The sequence below is a fragment of the Semicossyphus pulcher genome, unplaced genomic scaffold (assembly GCF_022749685.1).
Source record: "Semicossyphus pulcher isolate SPU_LCO1_2020_fin unplaced genomic scaffold, fSemPul1.0.p SCAF_21, whole genome shotgun sequence".
NCBI lineage: Eukaryota > Metazoa > Chordata > Actinopteri > Labriformes > Labridae > Semicossyphus > Semicossyphus pulcher.
The window spans coordinates 2212431-2232210 of NW_027211695.1; the positions used below are offsets into that span (position 1 = coordinate 2212431).

Below are 19780 nucleotides of genomic sequence, written 5' to 3' on the forward strand. Positions count from 1 at the left end.
TCACGGATTATGTATTAATTCTGATTCTTCTGGACAACAGCTGCTTGATATTTGTCTTGTTTTTCATCACTCGACTCTGGGAAAGATACTTCAGAGAAACAAAAGCGGCTTAGTCATGGTGTTTCACATGAAGCTTTTGGCAGCGAGGTGGTCGGCTCTTTTCCAGTTGGCTGCACATAATTCAGCTAATTTGCACCTTGATCGTAAGAGAGCCTAAACTATACGTCTTACACGGTGCCACAGCTGAAAGAAAACCGACCAGATTCAGGAAAGTCCTGCTGCTGCGCTCGACTTTGATGTTCGCTCTGCCATCTATCAGGCTTATTTTCTTGTATCAGACCCAATGAGCTCTAATGGGCACTCTTAATGCGAGGCGGCAGGATGAGGGAGCTTGATGTATTGCCCTACAGCTCAGTTACAAAAAGAAAAAACATACGCATGCTTGTTCCCATAAGAGCGATGTTAGCTTCTATAACTGAAAACAAATGTGAATTCCCAGAGAATCCAGGGTTTAACTGTTCCTATAGCCCATGGGAGAGGAAATTCAGCACGACGTAGCGAAATAAGAATCTGATCTTCTATAATTCTCAGCTGTAGCTCGTAACATATGAGGGGCATCCCTACAGGTTTATGGTAAGGAGTGAAACCGAGCTTATAGCCAGGTAAATTCCTCTTCCCATGGGCACAATCTATCCTGCGGACACAAATCAAAGTGAAGGAGGAAAACCGCTACGATTACCCCAAATACACCTCACCTGCTTTGGATTTACAGAGGTTAAGGACCGCAAGAGTCGTCTTCAAATCCGCATGAGCTGTTAACACAAATGCCGCTGTGAAAGTTGAGTCAGAGACTGAAAAGTCTGAGGTCATAACTTGGCTCTGAGCACGGTGCAGAGACCGGGGGACACGAGCTAGCGTGGTTTTGGAGGGATGAGCAGTGCAGCATGGAACACTTTCAAGGGGAAAGCCCCTCTCACTGGAGCTCACGATGTTTCATTACTATGACACAGTTTCAAGCTCTCCCAAAGCCTGGGATTGTTCCTGAAAGCTGGATTGTTAGATAATTATAAAGACAAATATACAAGCTGAGGAAGCACAAAAGAACTAGGGCAACCGATATCTTCAGGCAAACGCTGATTTTAGAAGGGGAAAGTTTCCGATATGTAGAGATGTCCTAAAATGAGGCAGACGCCAGTCAGGGCACTGATCCAGTAGTGTAATTAATAAGCATCAAAAAAGCAACATCTTTTACCTGAAATGGGATTGGTACTCTAAATCGGCCGAAAAAGTTTAGGTAACGGTATCGGTAAACCTTCTAAAACTTGGCTGTACCGTGGCTAAGTGGTTAGCGCTGTTGCCTCACAGCTATAAGGTTCCTGGTTCATGTCCAGGTTTGGACATACGGTGCTTTTCGACAGCAGGAACTTTCCAAAGGAACTAGGAACTTATTGAGTAACTCTGTGCATTTCGACAGCAGGAACCACGGTCTAAATTTAGTTCCGGGGTAATTGATGTACTCCCTGAAAAGTCCCTGCTCGGGGGGCAGTACTTTCCAAAGGTCCAGCAACTTTCAGGGCGGCGCCTGCAGTGCTGATCGTTTCTGATTGGAGTACTCGCAGTGTTTTATTCCACCCGCCATGTTTAAAAGGCCGTAGCTTTCCAGGGTTGATTTCATGAATCCATTTGCAATTCAAAAAAGCACGATGAAAAGTTCAATCTCCTCCATGCTAACAGGCTAACTGTTGTCTTACTGCCACCTACTGGACTGGTGGTGTAATACAGTTACTTTTATTGCTTCTCCATGTCATTGGCCCGATTTGCAGAATCTTCCCGGGACTTCAGGCTGCTGTGGAAACGTAGACAACAATGGGCCACAGGAACCATTTAGTTCCTTGAAGAGAAGTTCCTGGAACTAAAAGTTCTTACCCTGAACAGGATAAGTGAAGAGAAACTGGATGGTTTGGTGCTGAGAGGGTCGGAGCACACATATAGACCCATATTGGTTGGTGATATCAGGGATCCGCTAATCAGCCGAGCTCTGTTAAGAGCTAAACAGAATGTGCTCCAGTTTTAGGCATCTATAAATCTTGTTGAGCGCAGTGTTTTTAGAAGTCATCAAGTGTCATTAAAACAGCTAATTAGCCAGTTAAGTACACTAGAAAACTTGTAAACAGCTCAGGATAATCATGGACATTTTGGAGCTTGGGAGTTTGGGCACTGTTTACATGGGTGCCAAGCAACCAATGAAAAATATATTTTTACAGATTTTAAGTTATGTTCACTCCGTGTGAGTAGCTCCACTTCTCTGTTTTCCTTAATCCCAACTTCCTGCTCTGCACACCATGACTGAAGAGGCGGGCATTTTTCAAGGACTGCAAGAAAGCAATTAGGTCTTTATCACCGCTCAGATCCCACTTTACTGTAGTTTCCATGAATACATGCACTTAATGGCTGCGTGTCAGATTCTAAATATGAAAACTTTTCCAGTTACAACAGTAAAGAAATCTGGACTTTATAAAATGGAAACCAGACAGAGCTCGAAAGATGACAGGAGACAAAGAGCTTTGTGTCTGGGGCTTTTATTTTGTTAGTTTGTCTTACATTCAGGTTGGCCTGGTGCCAGACCAGACATCAGCTAACAGAGGGAACAAAATCTGTTATTCTAAAAGGTTCAGACAGTCTGTGCTTATAAAACCAACGTACATCCACTCACACGTCACATAAATCCTACATCTGTTTCCACGATACCGTATCGCTGCAATCAACAACATAATAGAGCTATGTCCTACTTTATTTCTCTGTCACCAAGATTTATGGCGACTGTCGAGGAAGATTTATTTTCTACACTAAGTGAGACATGAATTTGCAGAACAATGCAAAAGGTGACAACAGTTCAAGCATGCAACACAATCTAGAAAAATAAACATTCTTTAAATGCCCGAACATTAGCATGAGGTTTCAGTTGTGTCTGGGCATGACAGTGTTTGAATGAGTGGATCCATTTCTCTGGAGGCTAGAGCCCGACCGAATACCAATATTTATTTTAGAGGAAAAAAGTCACAGATTACCAACATGGCGGCTGATACAGTGTATGTTTGTGCTGGAATGACAGTGGACCTTTCTTTTTGTGGCTTGTGCACTGATTTTGCTCTGATGTGATTATGCAAAAGGTTGCTTTATTGATTCCATTTTTATGAGACGCCATATCGGTAATGTTAGCATAAGCGTCAGTTAAAAAACAATCCCATATCAGTCAGGCTCCACTACCAATAGATCAATCCGTCTCTCCTTGAGGCGTTTCAGAAGGTCCATCCACACTGTTTTACATACAGTATACACTGCGGTCAAGTTAAACTTACTGGAGTTTGAATGTCTGAAGAGGACAAACCTGAAACAGGAAGTGTCAATCCCTGAGAAAAGGCAGCTCAAGTCTTTCACAGGTGTGGTCGGCTACTCTTCTACCTTCCTTTTCTGCTTTCTGTTCTGTGATTTCTTTTTCCACCGTCTTTTTCCGAAATGGTTGTTAAACAAGTTATTGTATCTCTCGTCCACCTCTTGCTCCTCCCTCTCGTCTTTGTACCAGGGTCCCCACACACCCCCATTGTACTGAGGGTTAGAGCGCAGGTCTTTTGCTGGGTAGCGTACTGGCACTGCAGTCTTGTTGTACTGCGCTAGCCGCATTAGCATCTTCTTCACTATATGAGGGTAGCGCTGAGACAAGTCCACCCTCTCATAAGGGTCAGCTGTGATGTTGAACAGCCACACGGACTTACCCCTGTCCCAGTGGACACGCTCATTATGCCAGCGATTGGTCAGCCGCTGGTTGGAGAAGGTTTGTGGAGGCACCCAGTCGCTGTAGCCAGGGACACCCGTCAAGAGCTTCCAGTGGCCCACCCGGATCGCAGCCTGGATGGCTGTGTTCCATATGCCATACCCAGCCTTCCACGAACCATTCTTAGCTTTGATGTAGATGGGGTCAATGTTGTGGAGAATGTCCAGGCGAGGAGATGGGCGCCCTTCACTGATCGCCTCCCAGACATCGTACCCATCCAGATTAAGATCTTCTTCTATAGTCCCTTCACCCAGGGTCACCAATGTGGGGAACCAGTCAGTGATGTGGACCAAAGACCGACATTTGGTTCCTTTGTTCATTAACAGCGGACTGTGAACAAAGCCCACCGCCCTAATGCCCCCTTCCCAATAGGTGGCTTTACTCCCCCTTAATGGCCAGTTGCTTCCCCCTGATAATGGCTGGCCCCCATTATCTGAGGAGTATATTATAACCGTGTTGTCATAGTATCCGTAGCGTTTGAGTGCTATCGTGAGGTTGCGGATGGCTTCGTCGAGGCAGGACACCATAGCAGCATATTTTCGACGATGCAGATTTGGAATACCCTTGTAGCGCTCGAGGTAGCGGGCAGGAACCTGAAGTGGGGAATGAACTGCCTGAAAAGCTAAGTAGAGAAATAAAGGTTGTCTGCGAGGGTTGTGATTGGCTAATATGTTGATAGCCTTTCGAGTAAACATCGTGGTCGAGTACAAGCCGCGGTCCTGCTCCCAAGCTGCCTCTTCCCCTTCATACAAATCATAGCCACACATACCAGGCCCTTCACATTTGTAGTGACTGTAGTAGTCCCCGCTTCCTAGTAGGGAGCCGAAAAAGGTGTCGAAGCCACGCTGGGTGGGCAGGCAGCCACGCTTGTAGAAGCCCAAGTGCCACTTGCCCACCATGTGGGTGGAGTAGCCCGCTTGTTTGAGCTTCAGAGGCAGTGTGGCATTTTCCAGAGGCAGGCAGTTGGGCTGGGAGGCTCGAATGATGGAGTGCTGAAGACCAGTGTGGATCTGATACCTACAAAAAAGAAAAACAGATTAACCACGGTCAGAGACAAGACTTTTAGAAATGAACATCTTTGAGGAAAGCTGGGCATCTCGGAGGGCATGCTTGAAAGTTTTTAATTCTTGTAAGATCATTTTTCATTTAGAACATTTCTGCTACTGAAACCAGAAAGAAGTCTATCCAGTGACCATGCAAGATAAATCAATAAGCAATTCCATTGACGCACAAGTAGGTTTGGGTGATGTACTGTATACCGAATCGGAATGGAATATGACAAGTTAATGATCTATGCATTTATACCAAATGGCTACGCCACCGTGGGCAATTTGGGGTTCAGTGTCTTGCCTATGGACACTTCGACATGCAACCCTAGCAGTCAGGGATTGAACCCCCAACCTTCCAATTGAGAGACGACGACTCTACCACTGACCAACCATCTCTGCTCCAGTGATGACTGTTATTGAAATTGGCTTAACCACTTTATAACCAGACGGTGATAGCTACAGCCTCCTCTATTGCCTTCCACTTCGATTGACTTTATGGCTCACCATGAAGGGCCATAAATCAAAATGGTGCGATGATAAGAGGGCTCATTAAACGATAATTATCAGCCATCGGCAATGGACAAGGGCATTGTCCATTGGCCCAACCCTACACACCAAGCCTTGATGATTCAGTCTTCCTGAAAATGATGATAATACAAAACTGAAGACAAGACTGCACCCTCACAAAGGACTCCTTCCTTTGGGACAGACCATTTGAAAACAATAGGTTATCCAGAATTTGTAACACACTGATAAATGGTTCTCTCCAATCTTAATTACATTGGACCGAGTCCAAAGCAAGCACATTTGAGCTGACAGAAGAGTTCTTATAGGCCTTCTGGAGCAGAGTAATGTTAAACTTACATGTAACAGAGCAGGGAAAGGTAGATGGGAGTAGGAGTGGGGGAGGCCCAGAGCAAAAACAGAAGACCTGTCACTCAAGAGCAGACAGGAAACAGAGTTGTGACCTGAGGCTAATGATGCTGTGGCAGACATCTTGGCAGTAAGCTAACACAGTACTATTGATGAGTAAAGGACAGGCGCCAAGTATTTAATTCCTTCTGATGCAAATGTGGACTCAAGTTTTTTACATAAGGTTGTAACTAAACTTTTATTACCACTTAGCAAAAAAGGGACTGTACAACGCCGTATCTGCAGGCATTCAAACAAATTGCTGATGAATCATAACTCAAACAGTCTCCACCCGTTGGAGTTAAAAGACTCTCCCTTTCCCACACCATCACATCATCAATTACTCAACTGTTGGACGCGTCTTCAGAGGGCCGCTGACTGCTCATGTTGTGAATAGTGACGTAAAAGCTTCCTTGATAAGCCTGACAAAAGCCAATCATTTTACACTAACATTTGTTGTAAATTATTACCTCTGAAGTCAATGTGTCAACTAAATTGCTACTCAATTGAGGGTTTAACCTTTCTCTTTGTTTACTTTAACAGAACCATTTGTGCACTTGGCAGTGCGTGGTGCTGACTATCACGCATCCCATGCTTTTTGTGATTTGTGTGCTTAAAATTTCTAGGCAGTTTAGGCATATTTGGTATTAAAAAAGTGGTTACACATGTTATGAATAATGTCTGCAAAAAAAGAGCACTAAAGCGATAAACTGACCATTCAAATATCAGCCACTAAGTAGCAAGGAATTTGTGGAAAAGAAACGCCGAAGCTTTGTATGCAATGAACGAGAAAGTGTGTTAGAAAGCGGCCTTCCTGCAGGGCTGCTTGCCATAAAGTCAACCCCGGTGGTGGGTAGTCGAGAGGGTTGCAGCAAGGTCTTTGTCAAATTTGGTTAAGCTTAATTCACTGACTGTAAGTCCGGAGCGTTGGAGCAGCCGACAGACTGGAGACGCACCGCCCTGCCTCACGCATCACACCGAGTTTCTTAGAGGCTTCTCCACCTCTTTTATTTTTGTAGTTGGTGGCTATTTTGAGACAGTCTGCATGAAGCTGCTCAGTTTTGGCGTAGGTCGTATTATACTGGGGTGTATTCAGACTTTTAACATTTCTCTGATTACCTTTTGGATCACGTCTGTTTCTGCAAAAATTGTTTATGCCAATCGGGATTACAAAGCTCTTCTAAAAGTTTTTTTGATCCACTTCAGACCCTTTCAAACTAATATTGGACCTGTGACGACCTTTTATTGGCCCTGATAATTTTTCTCAAAGGATATCCAGCGCTCGTATCAAATCATTGACTACTCTCTGCAGCTTGGAGTGAAATCAATTAAAATTGAGCTGTGGGATTAGTGGTTTGATTTAAAGCAGCCAAGTCATCTTTATGATCATTGAGACTGTGACTGACTGTGTTCTTGGCCCGCAGAGAGGAAACCCAGCTGGGACTTAGGAAGAAGCTCTCAGAAGATGAGGACAATAAGCTCTGACTTCATTTCTGTCTGACTCCATGTCTGCTTTGAGTGAAATCAAGACACCCAGGAGACGAGGAACCGCTGCTGCCAGATGCCTCTTCCCCTTCTTCTCTCTTCTGACCCTCCCCTGCTCTCTCTTGAGGTTAGCGGTGTGCCGTCAAGCTGTCACCAGGGAAAGGGAGTGAAAATAAGTGCCTGGTTTAGGTTTCAAGAGACGATTCGGCTGGAGGAGATCCAGAAGGTGGTCAGGGCTAGCTAACTTCCACTGCCCCCTGAGACTGAGTCCTATAAGGGTTACACCACCGAGTGGCGCGTTCCAAACAAAGCAATAAACCCACTGATTGACAACTGTAAACTGGTACAGAAACAATTCAGAGGACACTACACATACTCCCATAAAATCACAGACTGCAACTGCACATTCACATACTAACGATCAGGCATGTAGCACAGCTGGGGAGGCTATCAGCTTGTCTTTCAGTTGATGCTTCTGTTTCAGTTTGGTGAAGTTTAACTTAACATCTGCGTTATGTCGGGAGATTTGTAATAAAATATGCTCAATTTCTCGCTCAACAATTTCAGGTAAATGCGGCTTCTTCGAACTTTGGGCGAGCATGTCCCATTTTTTTAGCCATGCAAGCAGCATTACTCTTTGGACTGCAACATCAGTGCTACCATTGGACTGACTGCCTCTAAATTTGGTGCATTGACTCGACACAAAATCTGCTTTTCATTAACATATCTGACAGTTTGCTCATTACAGTTTGGATGGATTGACACTAAATTTGGTAAACCCATTTATGCTTCCCAAAATATGAAATTGCAATAACCGTGATGGCAGTGGTTCAATACTAGAAGCCTGCACACCACAGTCAGCTGCTGTCTATTTGCTGAAATCTCATAATACAGCTAACAGAGCTGAACAAGAAACTTAGCTACTAAACTAACGTAGCTAACTAACTCGTAAGGCTGAACCCAACTTGAAATGTTATCAGTTACAAGATATATCTCGTGTTATACCTGTAAGACTCGTGTCTATGGACACTGAACATTTTCCGTTTTTTATTTTGAGGCATTTAACCATCTTTAACCACATAATTTAAACCTGATGAAGGATTTCAGTTGGCTATGGATCTAATTATAGCAAAAGTTCAGCTCCAGAAGCCCTGCCGGAGAGCATCTGAGAGACCTTGAACTGTTTTTCTTCTGTGTTTTATAATTTGTTCCTTATTATTTGAGTAAACGTGACCTCTGGGTAATTTGGTTTACAGTATTAAAAACAAGCTCAAAACAAGCTAGCAGCAGCTCAGCACTCAGATTCTGACTGAGGAGTCACCTGCAATGGTAACACAGATGTGTGACTTACACATGAGCTTATAAAGAAATCAGAAAACAATGTCATCTGGGACAGAAACTTTTTAAATGCCATTGAACCCATGGTTTTAGTCGTAGCTAGGTAGAAGCAATGTATGCAACAACCGTGTGCTTCTTTGTGGGAAACCATGACCACTGATCCACTGCATCACCAGCGCTTTTAATTCAATGCAGTGTGCTGCTTGGTGGAGACATTCTGGACAGTTTGTTTTCTGTGGTTAATTACAGTGTGTGTCCCGCACTGTGCTTTACTAAAACAAACTGCCATCTGGGTTTGATGCCTCCAAAACATTTGGAAATGAAGTTAGGAAGTTGTAATGTTTACAACTTGGCAACAAGGATTCCCAGGGATGTCAGTGTCGGTTCCCAGGACTTTTAAAATGCTCAACTCATCAGGATAATAATAAGGCACATTCGGAATTTGATACCTCCATTCACTGAGGTCGGGTCGGTGAATTCACAATGAGACCACAGCGGCCCTGGTCTTGGTTTCATAAGGCGATGAGAAGAATTTCTTGTCACTCGGTGGTCTATGCAGGGGGAGCTCTGAAACCCAACTACCAACGTGCACACAGGGGGATAGAGGGGGCATTGTTGGTCTGTCATAGGCGACGACATTCAAATGCATTGAACTAGGAAGGAATGAGAATGAAGGCAACATGTGTTTGTGGGTAAGATGGCAACATCAACAACAAGGAACCGACCAAGCCTGGCATGGGAGTGTGTTCCCTTTGGAAGACGACATAAAGACGCTTGTTTACTTTGCTTTGTTGGAAAAATCCACATTATAAACTCACTGAACAATGAGTGCTTGTAAAACCGTTTCTGTGAAATATCTCCAGACTTTCTACAAGGGATGGGCAATAAAACAAACTTTATTCAGTGTGTTGATCAGTATTTATCATGTGGTCTGACAGAAGAGACCTCTGCTGATAATTCGGCTCCCAGTAAAAACCTTGTGAAGAAGGACAATAAAAATCGTAACCCACAAACTGAGTTACGGTTGTTAGCTGCAGCTCGGCTTGCAGCATGTCCTCTGACGAGCGGAAAATTTCTGTCGTTTACAGATAGCGCCGTCGTCTTTGGTGAACGCATATTGGTCTTTAAAAAGTCTAGACCCCGAATATAGACGACCCCACTTTTTCAGATGTATGACAATGATAACCCTGTCTTATATTCGGTACTATCTAATCATTTGATTAACTGTTTTCTATACTTTAACCAATGGAATCTCTGGTTTCTTCAGGCCTCCGTCCCCTTCAACCTGGCAGCATTTTCAACTCATATATTATGATAAATATTGATACTGAATCATGTAGTTTTGCAATGTTTTAGCCATATCACCCAGCCTTACTTTGGAAAAGCAGAGTATGTTGAATTTAGCGTTGTTACTAGCACTCTCTAAGACGACTTCAGGATGTTCTCGGATCCATTATCTTCATCTTTCCATTTACACAAGGATCATTTTCCACATCTGGCGTTCCTTTCCATTTATTTTTATTTGTCAGACTCTTTCGTATCAGTGCCAAGAGAGCGTTGGGGGAAAAAGACCTTGTAGAAATGAAGTGAGAAGAACGGATGATATGAGCCTGACAGAGGAAAGACAGAAGAGGAACGGAGACCACATACAGTCCATGTTCAAATTTATTAAGACATGCACGTGTGTGTGTGTTTCAGATTCCAACCCTTAAGAGCCCCAATCCCTTCCCTTCTTTTTCAACTCCTGCAGGTTTGTTGGTGTTCACATACCGAAAGGTTACAGCCGTGTAATGAGAATGTCATGCTAAGTGCAGCCTGTGATCCCTCCACAAATCAGTCAAACCTGCCCCGGGTCTTTCACGGAGAACGGCACAAGGTGGAGCGCAAAGGCTTTCAAAGAATCCCTGTGTTGTTTCACCTCGACACACGAGGGGGGCTCACGTGGAGCGAGGCCTTGACTTTGCAGGTTTTTGAGCACCTGAAGGACAGTTCTAGGTCTTTAGTATTTATGAGGCCTTGAAATAATGACTGCACTAACTACTGCCCTCTGGAGATCTTCCCTCCTACCCTGCAGTTTCGCCACATGTCCAACGTGACTGATTTATGAGTCCCTTTAAAACCCACCAGGGCATGAAAGGGCAGCAGAAGCACAGGGGCAGAAGCTCTGGGGTCAGGCATCCCTGCGACCTGTGTCCATCATGAATCAAACCAAGTACAGGCGGGGAAATACTTCCAGCATTCCTTATCTCATCTCGCCAAAGAGTCTTGTTGCATTCCTCCAGCAAAATCAGAGTAATGTTCTCAAACGCTGCTGTAATCACGCTATCTATTTCAGTTTATTTACACAACCGCTGAGCCAGAAGGCCAACAAATCACACACGCCATTAAATTCAAATCACCGCACAAGTCCCGCAAGACAAGTGCATTGGCCACTGCTGCAGCCACCGAGGTTCTGGAGGTTCACCGAGTAAACCTGTTGCGCAGACCGGGGCCTTCTCTTGTACTCCTGCTCCACGTCCTCCACACATATGGTTCAAATAAGCAGCCTCCACTCTGCAGCTCTGCGTTTAATCAAAGTCAGCCCTGGAGTAGTTCGTCTTACTTAGCTCGTCCTCTCAGCAGGCTCTTCATTTGCTTTCTTGGTATCTCTGAATATCTTCTTTCACTTCTGCTCCTCCTCTTTTCCAGACTCTAAAATGGTAGTAAACATTCTTTCCTTTCAAGACTTTTCCAGGCCCCGACTCTTCCAGAAACCTCGCTTATAATCTGTCACTCTAAACATTCATTCATTGCTCGGTTCATCATTGCACAACTCGAGTTCGAGGACACATGGGTGAGGGGCGAGGAAGGGAAGTGAAAGACAGATCACTGAATCAACAGGAGAAGGGTGACTGAGAGGCTAAGAGAAGTTCGAGATAAGTGTGGACAGATGGGAAGTGTGAATAAGTTGGAGACGGAGTGAAAAGGAGCTGCTTTGAGCAAATAAGCGACCCAAGTCTCCGTGTGGTTTCCACCAGATTTGAATCCAGTGGGCTTTAATAGAAGAGCTCAGTGTTCAAGGATGACAGAGGAGCTTGTTTGGAATAAAGTCTTTTTTTTCCATGCTTGAGGTTTGCTCCTCGTTGCTCCCGAGCAGACACAACAAGCGAGCATGTCTTGGTTTGTTGATGGACAGTAGTTCGGTCAGCGATGTAGGAGACTGATGAAGACATTTAAGGGATCTAAAATCTTGTCGAGAATGGCTGCAGCTTAACTCTTAGAACTCTGCGAGAGAAGTCCACCAGTGCCAATATTGTTCATTTTAAAATGTAGAATCAAGTAACAAAACATTTCTAATCATCCCAAGAGAAATTTGAACTCTGTACAGTTTGTACTTTTCAAGTTTTGCTCATTTTTATGAGCTGAGTGCAAAAGCGTTTTGATCTTTTATAGAAAAAATGTGAGTATATTTGTATTTTTGCTTTTTGAGATGCCATTTCTTGGCATGTACAACCTAAAGGTTATTTAAGTTACACTGAAGCTAATATCGTTTTTATTTTGGGTACACTTTAACAGGATTATGCAACAGCAATCTCTCACATCCACGTTGGACCATCCAGCAAGGGGTTGCACAGACTAGTCGACTTTACTGCTGTGTGATGACGCTTTATGCTTGACATCGATTAGTCGCTTATCACAGCTGTCATGCTCCAGTGGCTGTTCGAGCAAAGGATTGCGGTGCAATCTGTGCTTGCAGATGAAATAGTCATCAAACCAAGCATGCAGAAGTCACTCGCCATGAGAGCATCGCAGTGGAAGCTGGTGAAACAGCTGATTCCAGCGCTGCTACTGAAATAATGTGTGGAGAGTTGCATGTGGGGCTACCTTTCTTCCACAGAGTGATTTTCTTTTTTTTAAAGATTGGGCTTTTTATGCTTTTATTTTGGAGAGAGGACAGTGGGTAGTGGCAGAAATGGGGGAAGAGAGAGTGACACTTGGCAAAGGGCCGGGGGCGGGAGTTGAACCCGGGGCCGCCGCATCGAGGACTATAGCCTCTGTACACGGCCGCTAATTTAACCACAGAGCTAAACCGGCGCCCAGTGATTATCAGCATGATCAGAACCACTCTGCACTTCGAAGCATCTGATCTGGGAGCCGTGCATGCTTTCAATAGCACAACATCACATGCAACAGGCAACAACTTGTGCAAATATGTATTGTTGCTTGTTGCCAAGCGTTCCCTTCTCCTGTGGTTTCATTCATGACGTCGGCAGCGACTAGTCGGCGTCGGGTCTCAAGTTGCTCATCTGACTGTAAATAATGACCAGAGCGGAGAAAGAGAAGTCTTGGTCTGGATGTCTTAAACCCATTTCACACATGCACAGCCCTCCAGAACATTTCCCGACACTGTCCGGGGTGGGCCGCATGTGTGAACGCAAACAGCCGAATGTTTCACCCCGACATTATGCTGACTTTTTCCTGGTCCGCAAGAATGTCCGCGAGAGCACCGGACGAGCTGATGTGTGAACACAGCAGGTGATAGTCAGGAACATTTAGCGCAAGTGAGCAGGCGGCGTGATGATGTGTGACCGCTGTGAAACCAGAAGAGCGACGCATAACAGGACGATTTAAAACATCCAAGGTTGAAGAAGAAGGATCATTTACAAGACGCTGGCAAAGATGTCTGCAGACTGGAGAGATGAAGAGACACAGGAGCTTCTGGCTGTGACAACTACTTTATGCTGAGATAGATGGAACCCTTAGGAGGTCTGTTTTCAGAGGCTTAAACACCTGAAGGCAATGGCAAAGGTTGACTATGAGGATAAGATTGAGACCATCTGTAGGGCTGAAATGGAAACCAGCTATAATTTGCTGCTACTTACTGAAGTCTTACCTTCAGGTGTGGAGCTGACCAAGAGTCAGGAACAGAGGTGCGAAAGGTTAGAGATTCAGCCACTGATACAAGAGCCTAGAGGTAAACTGAAGTCTCTGCAGCATTGATCTTTGACCCTCCAGACGTGTGCTCCCTTAATTACAAAGGAACCAAAACAAGGAGACAGGTTTCAGAAATGTTGGCGTATAACTCACTGTGTCACTTATATGTTCCTCACAACAACACCCTCGCCCGTGTAAATCCACCTCTTTAGTCGCTAAGAATCAGCGGGAGCACAATGGGGGTTTAGGAGCACAAAAACACAGAACTTGAAAGAAAGTCCTGACTCTAAGCCTCTAATCTCTCCAGTGCAGCTTAAAGAAAAACCAGACATTTTTCTGATGCTGTGAGTTTCCCAGGAGACGGACAGCGTGGAAATCTGTTCCCGAGCTCCTGTTCCTGGAAGGCTCAAAGTGCTTTGCTGCGGTTCCAACAGCAGCTGCTCACATCTGCCTCTACAAATAAGCCAGGACAGTTTTATCCTTAATCTCTTAGTTGAGGTAACCATGGCGATTCATCAAAGGTCTGATCTACAAAGTTAGAACTGCGACGTGTTTCAGGTGAGCAAACACAATGCTGGTTTAGTCTGTGACCCACTGATGAAAGCCTGCAGCGTGTGCAGGAGTCTTTGGTGTTATGAACTGGGTGAGAGGTTGAAACTCACAGGCGGCGTCCATCAATGCCGCGGTGGTTGGTCTGAGAGGAGGCGTAATTAAACGGTCACCATGGCCGAACAAACAAAGAAAAGAAAGATGAGTAAATGTGATGAAACTTTAATCCAAGGAAAAAGAAACAATCTTGAGGTTTCTATAACAGATTAAAGGGACATGAAGTATTTAAAGATACTCCTCTTACGAGAAATGACCTCACAGTGAGCAAAAACACCAACGTAGGCACTCGTGGACCATCTCTGTAGCTGAGTACAGCCTGAAAGCTTTCTCTATCGTGTTTCAAGGTGAGATCCCTCCTTTATCCATTATCTATTTTAATTCATCTGTTTAACTGTAGGGCTGCACGGGGGTGCAGTGGTTAGCGCTGTCGCCTTAAAGCTAGAAAGTTCCTGGTTGGATCGGAGTTTGCATGGTCTCCTCTTCTGCTCGTTAGGTTCATTGGTGACTCCAAAGATTGTTAAGTCTCTATCTTTCGCCGAATGAGGTAACACGATGTTGACTGAGCCTATGGTCCACTGATGAAAGCCTTTGCATTTGCAGTATTACAGACTGGGTGTCTGTGGCGGCGCCCAGTTAGTGACGCGTTTTCCATCAGCCAGCAGTGATTGGTCTGCCAGAGAGGGTAGGCGGAGCTAAGCGGCTGCTTTTCCGCTCTCTGCGAGTGTTGCGAGTAAACAGTAATCTACTATGGCTGAACAAACAAAGAAAAGATGGATGACTACAGATACAACTTCAACAAGAAGTGAAAATCCAAAGAAGAAGAAACAAACTCGACGCTCAGATGAAGCAAACAGTCTGAAAAGGAAAGCGACCGTCAGCCAGGAAAATCAGGAGTTACAACCGGAGCCGACCGTGGACGTCACACATGCAGAACTGTCTGGATATCTGTGTGCTCCCGCAATTACCGTTTATCACCACAGGTGCCGCCAAAGAAAGAAACTGAGATCTTTGAGATTATAACTTTATATATTATCAATAATCAGCAACACTGAGTGAAATTAAACATTTCATCGTGATGAATTCATCAGCTGTAGCTCAGCCCTATTGTTGGATTGGGTTGCCAGTTTTTCCAAAAATCGTGTTCTGCACAAATTTAAAATGAGACGCACTCGGTCATAACTCATTTGATCCAAATAGTGATTGTTTGGAGGACGGTTCTGCTTCCCAGTGACCTCCATTTTTGTAGCAAACAACAAACAGTAACTAGATGAGCTTACCGATAGGTCAAAAGGTAATGTTATGTCAAACTGGAGACTTTTTAGAGCGCCCTCTGCTGAAGCAAACTACTTCAAACAGTCTGTAAATTTAAATCCAATCAGGTCATTAAAATTCAAATATAACTTTTTCCCCAAGTTTAAATGAATGTTGTTCTCTGCAGTCTTTGAGTATCTTCAGTCATTCATGATGCAAAGACAGCGTCTGTCTGAGTTAACACAAACACAGTGAACGGTCCGCAGTAAAGATCATCAGTAGGAATAAAAAAAGGAATGAAGTCTGATTGTATCCATCGAGCACGCAGCTGAGCTCAGACACCAGGTGGTTACCATGGTTACCCGTTTAGACAGTCTGCAAAAACTTTAATCAGACTTTCATGTTCTGGATTCGATTCTTTACTCTGGCTGATATTTCTCTCCGACAAGTCTGTGAGAGAGCGCCAGATAAAATCTGAGTTCTCAGAGCTGCAGAGATCGTCCAGCTGACACAGACAGCTGATGTTTTCATGTTCGCACACAGACGGATGGTGTTCGCTCTCTCAAACTCAACCACACACACACACACACGCACACACACACACACACACACGCACACACACACACACACACAGCCCTCTATCCATTCAGGAATCCATAATTAAACCTACACCTACATTTCCACATGGATGTTCGCTAACTTTTCAGCTCCGGTCAGAGACTACAGCGAGCAGAGCAACGAGGAGGTGGCTGCACTTTTCTCATTATCTCCTCGGACTCCTGCCAAGAAACTGTGTTGCCCAGCAGGCCGCCTCCTCCTGAGGAGTGGAACAGATGGTGGACGTAGGGGGGGCGGGAGGGGAGAGAAGCCCTGCAGAGCTGCATGTACAAAGAGGGAAACTGCTGATGCGAAACATACTGTAAGCAAACTCCAAAGCCAGACCACAGCTGACCCCCTGTGTTACTGTATCGCCCTCTAACATCTCATTACAGCTTCCTGTGCTCCAGTAAGTGGATGCTAAGGCAACGCTGCTGCACCCGCATCTTCAAAGATCATTTTTGTTTGCATTTAGGCGGTTTTTCCGACATTAAAATGATGCCGAATTTGCTGTAAGAGGTTCCTGTTTGCAATGTAAACATAAATGTGCAGACAAGCATCACTGGATGACTTTGAAACTGAAGAAAACGTTAAATCGTGAAGTTTTTCAGTTAAGTTCTGCAGCCATTCGTGGCATCTTTATGTAGGCTATAACTTCTACAGTAAGTGGATTTGTGGATGTTTACGTTAGATGGACATCGTAGATTAAGATATTCTTGGAAAGTTGAAGTCAATCTAAAAATATGAGTTTCATTTGTATCCAAAAGTACTGATTCCAAAGTCAAGAATAAATAAAAACAGTAGAATAAGCTTTTGTTTTCGTCCATATATATATATAAGAGATGCTAAGTGTCATGGATTGAAGTTTAAAGGATTAACGTCACCTTCCTCATTCTGTATCTTGAAGGAAAACCTACAAGTTTGTGGCTTAATTTGCTTCTTAAAGTTTAACTTGATTTCGCTGACGTTGCAAACGAACGCAGGATCCAAACCCCATTCAAAAAACACAAAGCATTTCAGGAGCTGCTTGTCTCGTCTTGCTGAGACACACCAACAGGAAGTCGGTGCAACAGGTGACTGATTTAAAGGTAACAATTTATGTTCGCTCTGCAGTCATTAATCAAAGCAGCACATTGCACCGTCAGGAAAAGGAAAACCTTTTTATGTCCAACAAGATGACAGAAGCGATTCCTCTGCTCTGCAGTTTCCTGCAGGAAACGCTGCTTTGATGGTGAACTGATAGACGGATTACAAATTACTGGTTGTAATAAATCATTTTCTTTTACCGGTGTCAAGCAGTTGGCAAGCATTGATAGCGGAAAATATTTGGCTACATATTTAACGTATTTATTGTCACATATGACTGGCTCAAATACATTTCACAAAGCCCCTGACAGATGCATGATAGTCTCCTGAACCCCCTGTGAAAGGTAAGATATACTTTATAAAGTTGTGCTGTTGAAAGAGCAGAGTTTAGGAACTGTGGCACTGTACCTGCCGGTCATGAGCTGGCTCCTGGACGGGCTGCAGAGCGGCTGCACGTAGTAATTCTCCAGTTTGACTCCCTGCGCTGCCAGCCGGTCCAGGGTCGGGGTCTTGATCTCGGAGCCGTGGTACCCAACATCCCGGAAGCCCTGATCATCCACCAGGATGAACACGATGTGCGGCTGAGAGCTCGGCTTCTCAAACTCATTCACTCGGTTCCGCTGCTCCGCGTTCCAGTTTTCCCACGACAACTGAACGCTCCACGTCTGGGCAATGATGAAGCTGAGGAACAAACTCACCGGGACCCACAGGATGAACATGTTTCAGCCGGATTCAGAGCTCCAGGCGCGGTCACTGCTGCTCGGTGGGCCGGGGTGTGCGGGCGGGAGCGCGGTGCACATGTTCGGGGGGAGCAGAGGCGGTTGGGGATCGGGTTCGCATCATGTTCAGTCCGTTTCTCCACCACAGAGTCCGCTGACAGGTTCGAGGTTTGGACAAAAAGTTAAACACATCTCCTGACCAGCTGCTGCGGGACTTACACTCTCTCTGCGTGTTGCAAAACTGCAAAAACCTAATGTCTGTCTCTGCATACAACCTGTCTCTCATGCCCTCGACTGTGTGCTTTTCGTCAAAAGACGCGCAGAGCTCCCACAGCTCCAACAAACCTTGAAGCAGCAGCCGGTGCATTGAGTTCACAGACGTCCTCCATCCTGACAGGCTCTCAGAGCTCACTGAGGACTGAAGGCAAACACTGGATCGTGTCTGTGTGAGGAGGCAGGTCCATGTGTACGTCCTCCGCTCCCTGCAGCTATCAGAACTACACACTCTGCGGTGATGCGTTCAGGAGCACCTCGAAAACATCTAGCCTACCCAATGAGTCTCCGAGCCTACCTGAAGGTTTCTGTTTGAGGTAAAGCTGCACTCAGCTGTTTAACAGTGTTTGTGTAATGTTTGGTAGCAGCTTGTCCCCTTTTGTTAACAGTAAATCACAATGAAAAACATTTTGTTAAATTTCCACCAAACTCTTTTAAATGAATCCATGATTTGGCCACATTTTATAATACCAGATTAAGAGCCAGAAGTGAGCATATTTTTGAGAGAGGGTGGGGCTGGAGAGGAGCGAGGGCTTAGCAACGTCTGTGCACAAAGCTATTTCAATAGCTGACTTATTAGCTAGTTAAGAAGATAAGCTAACAAGACATGTAGCTAAGCCGCAGACACCCATCATTTCTCAATACTGCTAACATGTAAGTATAATAATACTAGAATTTAATTCATTGAGAAATTGGAGAACAAAGTTCTTAAACTGTTCATTAGTTCTATAAACTGCACAGTAATATGTGTCCAATGTTAGCATGAGAAACGACCCACCTGGTGGCTTAATATAATGTAAACAGGTGAGCTGTATAAAGATTCTCCCCGTACAGTTGTCATGAAGAGAGAAATGAGCTATAGAGACCCAAACTGTTTTTTGTACCAGGCTGTAAACATGTTTATTTCTGCTGTAAAGTTTAACATGGGGCTCTATGGGGACTGACTCACTGCTGGAGACAGCCTCAGGTGGACACCAGAGGAACTGCAGGTTTTGGCACTTCATCAGTACTGCCCTGGATGTTGTTGCCTGGGTTACGTGGTAAGATTTAACATCTGCTTTTTACTGCCAAACCATGTTATCTTTTACGCTGAAATCATTCATTTATTCTTTCTGATTTATTCGTAATATGTTATTAGTGTGCTGAGTGGCAAATGTTCTGTGTGAAACTCGGTTGAAAAGGCCGGGCAGTTGCCCTGAGATCAAAAGTCACACGAACAGTTAAAGTTGCGTTAAAATAAACCATAAAGCCCAAAAAATAGTATGATCAGATTTAAATGTATCTGTATATATCTGTATATATATAAATGACCTGTCCATTTGTTAGTTGTGAAACTGGTGTCATGACAGCTCCAGTAGTTTTTTGTAAATAAATGAGCTGTTTTTTTTTATTTAAATATATTTCCAACTATACACCAAACTACAACTTATGAGTTAGTGATGCTACTGAAAACTACTGCTTTCACTTCCTGTCGTTGGAAACTCTTGCATAAAAAGTCACATGAGGCATTTTTGTAGTTTTTTAAGGTGTCATTAACATGTAAAGGTTTTCTGATGTGTCTTGTAGGCAGAAGCAGATCACTAGCCTCTGTCGATAGTAATCTTTATCACTAAACATAAACACAGAGAGGCAGTGCTGAATGGATTATAGATTTTGTTGGAGCTGTTTTCTCTGAGGGTCCTCGGTGGGTCGAGCGATCTGTTGTTCTTATCTGG

The 19780-nt window shown here is 44.4% G+C and overlaps 1 protein-coding gene across 1 annotated transcript; it reads right to left on the minus strand.

Moving 5' to 3' along the window:
- Window positions 1-2575: 2575 nt before the first annotated feature.
- On the minus strand, window positions 2576-18167 carry arsj (arylsulfatase family, member J). Its single transcript, XM_069672298.1, has 2 exons — window positions 17482-18167; window positions 2576-4849 (listed from the first exon to the last, which is right to left on the minus strand). The coding sequence occupies exons 1-2, from the start codon at window positions 17790-17792 to the stop codon at window positions 3451-3453; spliced, it is 1710 nt and encodes a 569-aa protein (XP_069528399.1). The 5' UTR covers window positions 17793-18167; the 3' UTR covers window positions 2576-3450.
- Window positions 18168-19780: the final 1613 nt, after the last annotated feature.